Source organism: Lutjanus erythropterus, chromosome 5 (genome assembly GCF_056507025.1).
Source record: "Lutjanus erythropterus isolate fLutEry1 chromosome 5, fLutEry1.hap2, whole genome shotgun sequence".
Lineage (NCBI taxonomy): Eukaryota > Metazoa > Chordata > Actinopteri > Lutjaniformes > Lutjanidae > Lutjanus > Lutjanus erythropterus.
The window spans coordinates 1,444,130-1,456,948 of record NC_139321.1 but is presented as its reverse complement, the minus strand read 5'-3'; the positions used below and the strand labels follow the sequence as shown (position 1 = coordinate 1,456,948).

The following is a 12,819-nucleotide window of genomic DNA, read 5'->3' as shown; positions in this document are numbered from 1 at the left end:
TGACATTCTGTTGTTGACATTGGTAGGCTTGTGTTGGACAGATTGTTTATTTGTCTTTTTCTATGTATGTGTGTTTTCAGTGGCAGCACTTTAAGTAACAACTCTTCAGGATCAGCCAGAGGTGAGTACAGATGTAAGAACATGATGTGGACAGTCAGTGGACAGTGGACATAAAAATCTGTTCTGTATTTACAAAGACAACCATTTAAGTCATCTGGATCATGTTTATTTTGTTTGAGAATTTACAGGACCTCATGTCTGAGTTTGGGGTTACGTTAATGTCCATACTTCAGTACACAATTAACTCTTTGTTTTCTTTTCAACAGCATCAACAGATGATCCTGAGGAGGAGATCAGCCCGTACTGTGAAACTGTATTCCAAACTAGAAGAAATCCACTCATCTCTGAGGTCAGACACATCCTCCTTTGCCTCCATGTGTCCCCCTTTCTTCTTTCTTTCTCCCCTCACAAACATTTTATTAAAAACGCCCTGGCTGCAGTGGGAGCCTGCAAAGAGATCAGCTCCTGAATGGTCACAAATCTGCCAGGGCTGGTTCCATTTTGAATCCAGTGTTGACGGTGGTGTTGGTGACAGAAGTGTGTTGATTCAATGTTTTGTCCTGCAGAGTGAAAGAGAGATGAGGAGGGTGGAGGACAAACATGCAGAGGATCATGGGTAAGACATCAGCAACTCTGTAAAGTTACATTTGTATGATCAAATATTGAATATTGTACAAAAACATAAACGTTACACAGACAAAGAATTAATGAAGAAACAATCAACACAAGAGGAAAATAACGTCTAAAAGAAACAGTCAAACAATAGATTTATAAAAAAAAAGAAATTAACAAACAAAAACCGAATTGAGGGAAAAACACAGATATATAAAAGTGTATCATCTGTATATTAGCTGACCTCTGGAGTTCTCCAAAGTGCTGAACTCGGCCCACTTTAATTATGTGGATTTTCTTTATACACATTGTATAAACTGCAGTCTGTGTTCAATATTTTTCATTCCCTGCTCTTTTTTAAAATTTAATTTAGGCTTGTGTTGAATGCAAAGCTCTGTTAACAGCGGTTGAGAATAAGCTACAGAAAAGCTACTGCTGCTGTTGCTGAAGTCAAAAACCGACTTTGAAACATGAACCATCTTATTGGATCAAAAAATAAAAGATCTGCAGTGTCCACAGATTTCACAGTAAAAGTGTTAACAGGATGTGATGTCAGAATAATCGCTCCCAAACTGTAATAAAGTTGTATTTGTATCTTCAGGTCTCAGAAGTTCTCCTGGACGAAGCGTTTGTCTCAGGCTCTTCACCCCGGAGACTCTCAGGGTTACAGCACCGTTGGAGAACCTCCACCTCCCCCCCGCTACCTTTCCCTGCCCCCCCACACCTTCGCCTTAGAGGCCGACGAGGACCTGACCATCTCCCCCTACGCCAGCTACACCTCCCTGACTGAGAGGGCCCCGCCCATCATCAGCGGCTGGCTGGACAAGCTGTCTCCACAAGGGTGCGTTTGATTTATACAGCTAGTTAGACCAAGGGAGTGTTTGATTTATCCAGCTGGTTAGACCAGGGGTAAGTTTGATTTAAACAGCTGATGTGACTAGGGGTGCGTTTGATTTGTACAGCTAGGTAGACCAGGGGTGTGTTTGATTTAAACAGCTGATGCAACTAGGGGTGCGTTTGATTTGTACAGCTAGGTAGACCAGGGGTGTGTTTGATTTAAACAGCTGGTTAGACCAGGGGTGTGTTTGATTTATACAGCTGGTTAGACCAGGGGTGTGTTTGATTTGTACAGCTAGGTAGACCAGGGGTGTGTTTGATTTAAACAGCTGGTTAGACCAGGGGTGTGTTTGATTTAAACAGCTGGTTAGACCAGGGGTGTGTTTGATTTTAACAGCTGGTTAGACCAGGGGTGTGTTTGATTTTAACAGCTGGTTAGACCAGGGGTGTGTTTGATTTTAACAGCTGGTTAGGCCAGGGAGGATTCTTCATGGCTGTGTTTATTCAGTTTAGAGTCTGAGAATTGAGAGAGTGCTTAAAGAGGTTCCACAGTTCTTTAAAGATATTCCATGTGGTCTTGAGCAAGTTCCAGAGGTTTTTGAGGAGGTTGTAGAGGTCCTTGAAGAGTTTCCAGTGGTCTTCAAACAAGTTCCTTGGGTTCTTAAGGAAGTTCCAGATCTTTTAAAGGAGGCTGTATGGCCCTTGGAGATTTTTCAGGGGTGCTTGAGCCAGTTCCTGTTTTTTAAGGCAGTTCCTGAGGTTCTTAAAGAGGTCAAAGGGACCTTGAGGAGTTTCCAGGGGTGCTTGAAGAGGATTTACAGGTTTTTAAATAAGTATCATTGTGTTGATAAACACATGAACAGAGTAAAGTTGTGTATTTGGACACTCAGAGGAGGAAGAATGTGGAGTCTGAGGAGCTCCTCCCACGTTCTCATCTGGCCAATCACAGTGGTCGAATCAGAGAGTTAAACACAGCTTCCTGTTCTGTCTGATTTTCACACGTCTGATGTTCTTCATGTACAGAGTGTGTGTCTGTGTGTGTTAGGGGTCAGAGGTCAGCACTGGCTATCGTGCTGCGTCTCCTCCTCTCTGCTCCTCCCTGTGTCTCCTCCCTCCTAAGGAGCTGCCTCTGCCTCGTCATCTTCCTCTCCTCCTCCTCCTCTTCTTCCTCTTCTTCGTCCTCCACTCGGTTTGTGTTTGTCTTTCTTTCCTTCTTGTGTTTCTCTTTAAAACATAAAGTTCTTCTGTGGTGTTTCACTGATATATATAGTCAAATATATATACTAAAACAAAATCAACACAGACATATTTTCATCATGAATCACCTGTTTTTAGCTGCATCTTATAAATGTATGTCACATCTCCAAACATTCAGAAATAATAAGCAGAAATAAAATGGACCAAACTAAACTGAGCTGATTGTAACACAAATAACTTGTTTTTCATTCTTTGTGTTGACCTGATGTGTGTTTTTATTTTTCAGGAACTACGTTTTCCAGAAGCGTTATGTGAAGTTTGATGGCAAAAACCTGATGTACTTTGGCAGTGAGAAGGTACAGAGAAGAGTTTATTTTATCATAACTGTCCTGATTATCTGAGTTTCTCTCACATCTCTAATCGTATTTTCTTGTTTGGGTTTAATGTGGTTATTTTGAGACTGAACAATGGACCTTTTAATTTGGAAATAATCATTTTGGAGTATTTTTATATTAAAGTCACCCTCTTTTCTCTGCCTGTAAAACACAAACTCCAAATTCACGCAAAAACCTGTGCTGAACGTTTAGCTTAGCATGCTAACCAGCTACCTTCGATGGGTCGCGTCTCGAAGAGTTTCTCTGGTGATATGCTGTCCCCCCCCCCCCCCCCCCCCCCCCATTTGTTTGTTTGGAGTTTGAATTGAATTGAAAAATGTCTGGGATCTGTCACTCTTTGATTCATTGGAGTAAATTTACATAATTTGAATCATTTCCTCTCACCTGTTCTGTTTTAGGACATATACCCTAAAGGAGTGATCCCATTGGCTGCCATCCAGATGGCCCGCCCAGCCAAAGACAATAAGTTTGAAATTGTTACGAGTCACAGGATCTTTGTTTTCAGGACTGATAATGAAGGTAAAAACATGAACACACACAAACTCAAACTTGGTCCGGGGAAGATCCATTTTTCTATTTTTATTTTTTTTAAATAGTTCTCCAAATTTGTGATTGTTCTATCTGGTAAAATACTCACTGAGGCTTTTAGTTATGATCCTGAAATGATGTGGTCTGGTTCTAAAATCTGTCTGTTATAACAGAAGGATCATGTAAGCTCTAAATATATAGTGCATCTGCAAAAAAACTTTCACAGAGGAAAATTTGAATACTTTAATTCAGCCTTTACATGACACAGAGACGAGAAGAAACAAAAAGCTCAGCAGGTCATGTGACCGGGCTCCAGCTGGGACAGACAAAAGACTGACCCACTAACCGGCTGCATTCAGACGGCTCTGAACCAGGTCTCTGCAGGCCTGTTGTCTCTGCAGATAATGGAGGAGAGTTTTATTTCTGCGGGGTGAGACAGGAAGTGAAGATGATGAGAGGGGTGAAGGCTGAGAGCAGGACTAAATCTGAGTCTAAACCTGCAGTCAATGCATGCAGCAAAAGTTCCTGAATATCCAGAAGTTCCTGTACTTTTTCTTAAAATGTTGACTAGAAATGTTGTATTTCTGCTTTTAAAAATGTTCTACTTCTCTTCTGTTCATCATTTATTATTTTAATCGTCCTCATAACAAGAGGAATAAGTGTAAATGCGTGATAATCACAGCTGAGCAAAGCGACACATTAATCACTAACAAGGCTGATGATGATGATGATGATGATAATGACGGACTCTCTCTCTCAGTGCTGAGGCGACGCTGGGTGTGCACGCTGCAGGAGCACGTCAGAGATCAGCTGGTGTTTGGCCGACGGCGTTTCGGTCCCGGATCACACTGTCAGAAGCACGGCGTCCTCGAGCTGAAAGGAACCAAATCTAAAGTGTACGCTGCCATCAACACGGAGCAGATCTGGCTCTATAAGAGCGAACAGGTGAGATTCTCTTCATGTTATTTGTGGTAAGGTTGTCGTGCAGCTCCTCCTGTCGGTGTAGCAGCTCAGCAGTACCTGCAGGTTGTTGAATTTCCTCTGTATGTGTGTGTGTGTGTCTGAAACTTGTGTGTCTGCAGTGTTTTCGTAACGGAATCGGCATCACGCTGATCGAAGCTCGAGGAGCGACGATCAGAGACGGGAAACACAAGAGCTTCGACCTCATCACTCCATATAAAACCTTCAGGTATCACTCCACTGATATCAATACACCTGCACATCTCTGAGCTCATGTTGGTCACTGAATGAACACACTTCATTTTTGTAATTAGGATCCTTTAAAGGGACAGTTTACCTCAATCAAAGACACATACTTTTACATGTCATGCTGTTTATCCATCTAGATAATTTTGGTGCGAGTTGCAGAGTTTTGGAGATATCTGCCAGAACTCAATGTGGTGCTCAAAGTGTCAAAACATACATTTGAAAAACTCAGATCCAGTGTGTCTTTACTAAAATGATGACCTGGTTACTTGAGATAATCCACAAACCTTGTAGGTTTCATGTAGGAACTAGTAGTTGCAGCGTAGTCAGCGAATGCAGAGACGCTTCATGTGTAGATCTTTAGTTTTTCAGGAACTGGGAACAAAATGTTGCCGTCCTCTGCCAGGCGGTGCCATTTGGTCCCAAAAACCAGGTCACTGAGTGAGAAAAAGCTCCTTACAGTTAAATCCCTGCAGCTCTGCTGCTGCTCAGTTCACTCTGCTGGTCTCAGTCTGCTGTTCTCTTACTGAACTCAATAATGTTTGAATGTTGAAACCAGCAAATTTTAAAAAGGGTGGATTTCTGTCTTTAAAATGCCGTTGTTGTGGCGACCTTTCAAAAAGCCTCACAGCAGACCTCTGCTCCGCCTCCTCAGCTTCACGGCGGAGTCGGACCGGGAGAAGCGGGACTGGATGGAGGCGCTGCAGGAGTCCATTGCGGAGACTCTGTCCGACTACGAGGTGGCTGAGAAGATCTGGTCCAACAGATCCAACAGGATGTGTGCTGACTGCAAGGCCCTGAACCCTGACTGGGCCTCCATCAACCTGTGTGTGGTCATCTGCAAGAACTGTGCAGGTACCTGAGAGAACGTCAGAGGGAGAATACATCAGATCAGAGTAGATCTAGATTAGATTAAACGTTGTTCTTTGCTCTTTATTTGGATTATTCCCACGGTTTAAAATCACACAGTATCAATAAAATAAGAAAAGTCAAATATAAAAATCATAAAATGTCAAACAGACCCAGAACAGAAGTTTATACAGTGGATGTCCTATAAAAAACTATCTGATCTAAAAAGTAAATGTGTGTGTGTGTGTTTCTGCCAACACACCTGTTCAGGTAAACAGAGTGTGTTGATGCTGTTCACACACTTGCACAACTTTCACTGTGTGTTTGTGTTGCAGTGAATACCTGTGGAGACATGAATCACTGCAGGTGAAACTCTCACTGTGCTGGTTCAACTGCATTCAACTGTGTGTGTGTGTGTGTGTGTGTTGTGACATCCTGTGTGTTTCAGTGTCGTCAGTCTGGATGTTTTCGTCTCACCTGAAACTGAACTCGTGTGTTGTGTTTTATGCACTCAGTTTCCATTTCATTGAAAAAAGAAACAACATGAAGTTTTAGTGACATGTAACTCCGTCATTGGACAGTTGTAGTGATGTCATCCTCACATTATCCACTTCTTCTGCAGTTTGTCTGCTTCCACATCACAAACCAGAGTTCAGCTGGAGGCGGACTGAGAACCTCCTCCGGTCGTCTCGGTCTGGTTCTTTAGTCCCAACACACCAGTTCAAATGAACCAAATTAACTGAACAACATCAGACTGAACCAAACCAAACATCTCTGAGACGAAAGCAACATTAATGTAACAAGTCAAACCTGCAGAATCTAGAAAAAATCGGCATGTCACCCGTTTGTTCAGTGATTTTAAGAAGTCTGAACACAACCGACCAATCAGAGCTCTGTGGTCAGGATTAAAAAGGAGGATGAAGTGAAACCGAACTGTCTGATTTAACAATTTAACCAACATGTTCGTGTGTGTGTGTGTGTGTGTGTGTGTGTGTGTGTGTGTGTCTGCAGGGCAGCACAGAGGACTGGGGACGATGATCTCAAAAGTTCAGAGCCTGAAACTGGACACCAGCGTTTGGAGCAATGAGATCGTCCAGGTGAGACCAGAACCAGAACCACCAGAACCAGGTGGATGACAAATGAAAGGAAAAACTAACAAAGTGTGTTAATAAAGGTGTTGTTCCACCATGAACATCTAGAGGAGCTTTAGAACTCCTTGTCAGAGGTTCTCCAAGTGTGTTGAACTGTACTGGAGGCATGATGGTGGAGAACATGCCGCTCCAAAATCTCTCACTGGTGTTCATCCCCCTACAGGACCCCAAAAAGGTCCACTAAAACCTCCTAAAAGACTCCTAGAACCTTCTTAATGATCCCTAAAACCTCCTAAGGGCCATCTAGTGACTATTTAAACCTCTAAGTGAATGAAACAGAAGTAAAACCCATCATTATGTGTTCTATTGAGTGTTCTAGTAATTACTCAGTCACCTGTCTGTACGTAACTCTCAGGACATGAGATCCAGAGCAGCGTTAAAGATCAAACATGGTGTTTAGTCGCTCTGTTTAGATCTGAACTGCTCTGTAATCCTGAACCTTGTTTGTTTGTTTGTTTATGTCTTTGTTTGTTTGTTTATGTGTGTGTCAGCTGTTCATCATGCTGGGGAACGACCGGGCCAATGATTTCTGGGCGGCTCGTCTGTCTGTGTCGGAGGAGTTGGACTGCGACGCGTCGCCTGAGCAGAGGAGGGAGTTCATCACACAGAAGTACAGGGAGGGACGATTCCGCCTGAACCACCCCGCGTTCAACAGCCAGGAGGAGCTGCTCAAGGTCAGACTGACGGGTTCTACCTCACAGAACAACAAGAGAACATTTAGAACAGCTACGACAGGGAGGGAAGGGAACCGTGTTTCCATCAACCTATTTTTATTTTGAAGTATCACATTAGAAAAGGTTGAAACAGCAGAATTTGAAAAATCTTCCTCTGAAGAAGTTTAAGTCATGTGAACCAATCAGCTGTTTCCTCATGGCTCTCATGGCTCTATAGTACGTCCATGATGGTTCCACACAGCTCCGGTGGAACCTTCCTCACGTTAATACGTGAAACACTAATGTCTGATTTTCATCCTGTTTTTCTTCAGGTTCCACTTTCTTAATTACGTCTTCTTTTTTTTCAACGGTATAATGATTTTCTGACTGTGGAACTGCTGCCACCTACTGTTCATCTCCACAAACCATCTGCTAATTATCATATAACTGTAGTGTGTGGTTTTCTTCATTTAACTTGAATGAAATTCTTTTAAAATTAGAATTGTAACAATCACAAAAACTAACTGCTGACTTGAAAAAATGTCCCACACAGATCAGTTGTGTACAGCATTTTTTCCAAAAACAAACAGAGCAACAACAAAAAAAATCATACAAATTATGTCAAACTAATAGTAACAGAATATGTTTGATACCAAAAACAATAAACAGCAGTAATAATATCAGAGTTCCAGGTGACTTCAGGTGAACAACATATTGTAACTCTGGTTTGATTCTGCAGCAGCAGCAGCTCTGAGGACAGAACAGAAGCTTTTTATGTGGAACAGACAAAGTGAGTCTGTCAGCAGCTGACAGAGGCGTCAGTCTGCAGAGAAACATCACAACACAAAGTCGACCTGAGAGCTTTTAATCTCACTTTAAATCAGGTTTTCTCTCCTTCCTACTGAATGTTTCAAGAACTTTCAGCTCTTAAAATGTTTTCTGAAGAATATTGAGTCATTAGATGATTGTTTAAAAGCTGCACAATAGTTGGATGGAAACTTTTCCCAGAGTGCACTGGGGCCTCAGACATCAGAGGAAACAAAGATAAAAGCTGCCTGAGGCTCAAAAAAGGAAACTAAGACATCAGACATGTCTGCTCTCTTTATTCATCCTTATTCTTCTTGTTAAAATCACAGTGACATTTCACTAATAACTTTTAATTTAATGATGTTGATATAAAGATGTATTAAATGTACAGTACAGTGTTAAACAGGGATAATGTTCAGTGAGCAGATCATTACTGCGAAATAATCCCTGACAAGGTGATGCAGGACCCCAACACAAAGACTGAGGGGGTTTATTATTTCTCAATAATGACCTGCTCACCGTGCATTATCATAACATCTTTACTGACAAAAAAAAAATCAATAATCTGACACAACATATTGATTTTAAAATGGTTTTATTGCTCCTCCAGAGTCTATGATCTGTACTGCAGCCATAGCAGCAGTCTGCAGATATAATGCTGTAATTAACCAATCAGAATCAAGTATTTAACAAAGCTATGTAATAGGTGGTGCACACTCATAAAAATAAATTCAGTTGTACTTTTTTTGTCAGAAGATCAATTAAATTTTACTTGATCAATTGAATTTTTAACAACAGATTAATCGATCATCAATCAACCATCATCATCCCTAAAATGAAATTTAAATGAACGTGTCTCTCTCTCTCTCTCACTGACAGGTGCTGTGCACCGCCGTCTCTGAACAGACTCTTCTGAAAACTGTCACTCAGATTTTCTCGGAGGCGGAGTCAGCTCGCCTCGCCAACGACTCCAACGGCTGCCAACAACATCATCACCCTCTGGACAACTGCATCGCATCAGGTCTGAGCTCTGCTGTCATCTACTGTATTCTACTGTCATCTACTGTACTCTACTGTCGTCTACTGTACTCTGTCTACAAGGTTTTTGTAAGTCCTTGAAAGGTCTAAAATCCAATTATCTGAATTTTAAGCCTTAAATTTTTTAAAATTATGAAGCTGACTTTACTTTTATATGGTTTCATTACTTTCAGTCTCACTTTTAAATGTTTTTGTGAAAAACAAAAAGTATTGATCACACTGTTAAACTACAAAACAAAACCAACACTGAACCAATAAACACAAACACAAATGATGTATATATGTTTTTTCCAGTATCAATGTGAAATAGATCTTAAATTACATTTACAAAGATCTTAAAAAGTATTTTACTTTATTTTGAACTTGTTGAAAACTGCAGAAAGTCTGCAGTTACTGCAGTGATGTCCTGCACTCGACACTGCAGCAGGACATCTGTGATTTGAAAAATAAAGTGTCTGCAGCGTGTTTGAGGGTCAGTTTGTGGAGGCAGGTCAGCTGAGTTCATGTTGTGTTATCAGCTCTGTTCCTGCAGGGAGGCTTTCATCTCATTACACTTCGCTTCAGTTAGCAGAGAAACTCACACAGACAGACTTTTAATCTGACTGAACGAGTACAAAGTGAACCACAGACGAAGCTTCATCAGAACTGCAACCAGGGCTGTAATTTGATATTACAAAAACAAATCTAACTTTAGGAATCCTGTTTTATCGTACTTCATCCTTCAATTTATCTCAGATTAGGTCATTTTAAGTACTTTTATGTCTGTTACCATAGCAACCAGCACTGCTTTTCTCATCTCGCTGACCTAAACAATTCTGTAACTTCTGGCTGTTCGCTACTGTTAACTAACACTGGCTGGTGCTCAGTCCTGACCCATCAGCCAGACGAGACTTAACTCTGTAAATCTCACACTGTTATACTTTACAGTTATAGTTTGCAGTATTATACAAACATGTGCACCCATAGCAACCCTGACACCAGGAAGCCCCCACTATAACAAATCCCAATTTAGGTCCTGACCATTACCTACTGCTAGCTAACACTAGAGTTAGCTACCGTTAGCGAACACTACCATCACCTGCTGTTAACTAATGCTACCCTTAACTACTGTTAGCAAGTTAGGAAGTTACCTACAGCAGGTTTAAAAGGTAAAGTTGGGATGGTTTAGCAGTTTATCCTAAAGTTAGGAGTTTGAGAAGTTTGAATCTTTGCACAAAATACTTTTCTGATCTTCAGCAGGATCGGAACATTGACTTAGGAACAAGTTAATCTGTAATGACTTTTTTACATGAATCAGGTCCTAACCTTAGTTACCATGGTTACCAAAGAACTAATATAGGATATTACAATTAGCAACTTTCTGTAATGTTGCTCCTGAACCAGAACCAGAAGTGACAGAAGAGTCTCTAACATCAGCCTGATGTTTCTGTGTGTGTGTGTGTGTGTGTGTTCTCCTGTCAGACCCCAGTGTGTACGATGAGATCATGCAGCCCGTCCTTCACTCCGGTTACCTCTACAAGTCCAGTTCCGTCCACAGAGGAACGCTGTCCAGGAAGACACGAGAAGGTAAGAAACCAGCAGATTATTCAGAACATTTCTTGGGGATAAGTTTTAGGAAGCTGTGTGTTACTTAAGTGTCTCCTCATGTTGTTGTCAGACTTCCAGAAGTTCTGGTGTTCGGTGGATCGGTCTCTGCTCTTCTATGAGTCGGATCGATCAGCTGATCCCTGCATGCAGATCAGTGTTAAAGACATTGTGTGTTTGGGTGTCAGTCGACCCGATGTGTCCAACAACAACAACGGCTTCATCGACAGGTACGGACCGCTTTTTTTTTATACATTTCATCTGATCCCATAATTGTTTTTATGTTTCTGTTCATGAAGGTGAAATGTGTGTGTTTCTCAGGTTTCGTTACACCTTTGAGTTGTATTTGACTTCAGAGAAACTTTACCAGTTTGGTTTGGAGACGGCCGACAGTCTGCACAGCTGGACCAGATCCATCGGGAAGGTCTGAAACTACGACATTCGACTCTGTCCCCCACACTGCCTCAGTTTTAAATAAAGACTTATGTAGAGGATAATATGCAATGAGCAGTTTTTTGGGGGGAAATAAAGTACTATAGTTTTATTAAAACCACAGATACATGTTAGTATCGTCTGATAACTTCTGATAAACTGTGCTGTCCGTTCCCGTCAGGCTGCGACGCCCCTCAGTTGTCACTGCCTGCTGACTCGGGAGTTTGAGCGGGTCGGTCTGCTGAGGTACAGAGCCATGTTGGACCCTCAGCAGTGGAAGGAGGCGTACTTTGTCCTGCAGAAGTCCAACCTCTTCATCTGTCCGCGAAACGACGGAGCTGCGGAGGACATCATCAACCTGAATCGTCTGCAGGAGCTCAGTGAGTCCTGATCTATAGATACACCTGATTAATTCTGATTGATTGATTTGTTGGTTGGTTGGTGTGTTGAGATAAAACTGTCTCTGTTTGTGTCGAAGGTATCGCCTCAGAGACGGAGAACCACGAGAAGAAAGACATCCTGGTTTTAGTGGAGAAGGGAAGGTGAGATGAAGAGTTCCTCAGCTGAACACTTGTTCATCTGATTTCTGTTGTTCTTCATCGTTGTGTTTCTCCTCTTCGTCAGGACTCTCCACCTGCAGGGCGTCGGCCGGACTGACTTCTCTCTGTGGTACTCAGACATCCAGCGAGCGGCCGGCGGAAAAGGAAACACTCTGAGAGAACAGCAGCTGAGCAGGAACGATATCCCCATCATTGTGGACAGCTGCATCGCCTTCATCACGCAGTACGGTGAGGAAGAGGAGGAACAAGGTGTACAAGTCAAATATCTGAACCTTGAGTAGAAAGTGAAGTGATACAAATTACAACTGAATGGCCAAGTCATGACTAAGTCCCGCCCCCTTTTGCTCTGTGCTCCAGTAACAGTTAAGCAAGCTTGGTACCTGCTGCAAATATTTTATTTACTTGGAGTGTGATGTCATGACCTGCCCTACTTTGTCTCTGATTGACTAACAAATTTCGACATCACTGGTTTGGGTGGCTCATGGTTTAGGCATGAGACATGTGATGTTACAGTTGGCCAATCGAAGGCAGAGTGGGGTGAGTCATGCCATCACCATCCTGGGGAAAAAATATTGCATATCTACAAGATGTTCCTGGAATAGACTAAGGGATCGACATATAGTCAAATTAAGTTAATTAATGTTAGCGAAACGTTAGCTAAGTAGCTATCGAACAACTGATGTAGATTAGCTATCTGATACAGATTAGCTAGTAGGGGTGTCACAATTCCCCTTTAATTTTCATTTTGACTTTTTGATCTACACCTTTTCCAGGACTGATGGCTCTGCCATCATTAGATTATTGAGTCAAATCAACAAATCATTGCTTTTAATTATTTTTTGAAAAGATAACCTACATGTCATCCACATGCTAGATGCAGCAAGGGGTTGAGAGAAAAAAATATAGTCAC

General features: G+C 41.9%; 1 protein-coding gene across 1 annotated transcript in view; it reads left to right on the top strand.

Moving 5' to 3' along the window:
- Positions 1-12,819, top strand: part of arap3 (ArfGAP with RhoGAP domain, ankyrin repeat and PH domain 3) — a 37,920-nt gene that overhangs the window by 16,748 nt on the left and 8,353 nt on the right. The window contains exons 4-21 of the mRNA XM_084718538.1: positions 81-121; positions 327-409; positions 627-676; positions 1,274-1,513; positions 2,993-3,062; positions 3,500-3,620; positions 4,390-4,574; positions 4,712-4,818; positions 5,491-5,690; positions 6,696-6,781; positions 7,327-7,509; positions 9,175-9,316; positions 10,795-10,899; positions 10,991-11,147; positions 11,239-11,341; positions 11,531-11,729; positions 11,828-11,891; positions 11,974-12,137. Coding sequence (XP_084574664.1) covers positions 81-121; positions 327-409; positions 627-676; positions 1,274-1,513; positions 2,993-3,062; positions 3,500-3,620; positions 4,390-4,574; positions 4,712-4,818; positions 5,491-5,690; positions 6,696-6,781; positions 7,327-7,509; positions 9,175-9,316; positions 10,795-10,899; positions 10,991-11,147; positions 11,239-11,341; positions 11,531-11,729; positions 11,828-11,891; positions 11,974-12,137 — 2,300 coding nt within the window. The remainder of the gene's footprint in view (positions 1-80; positions 122-326; positions 410-626; positions 677-1,273; positions 1,514-2,992; positions 3,063-3,499; positions 3,621-4,389; positions 4,575-4,711; positions 4,819-5,490; positions 5,691-6,695; positions 6,782-7,326; positions 7,510-9,174; positions 9,317-10,794; positions 10,900-10,990; positions 11,148-11,238; positions 11,342-11,530; positions 11,730-11,827; positions 11,892-11,973; positions 12,138-12,819) is intronic.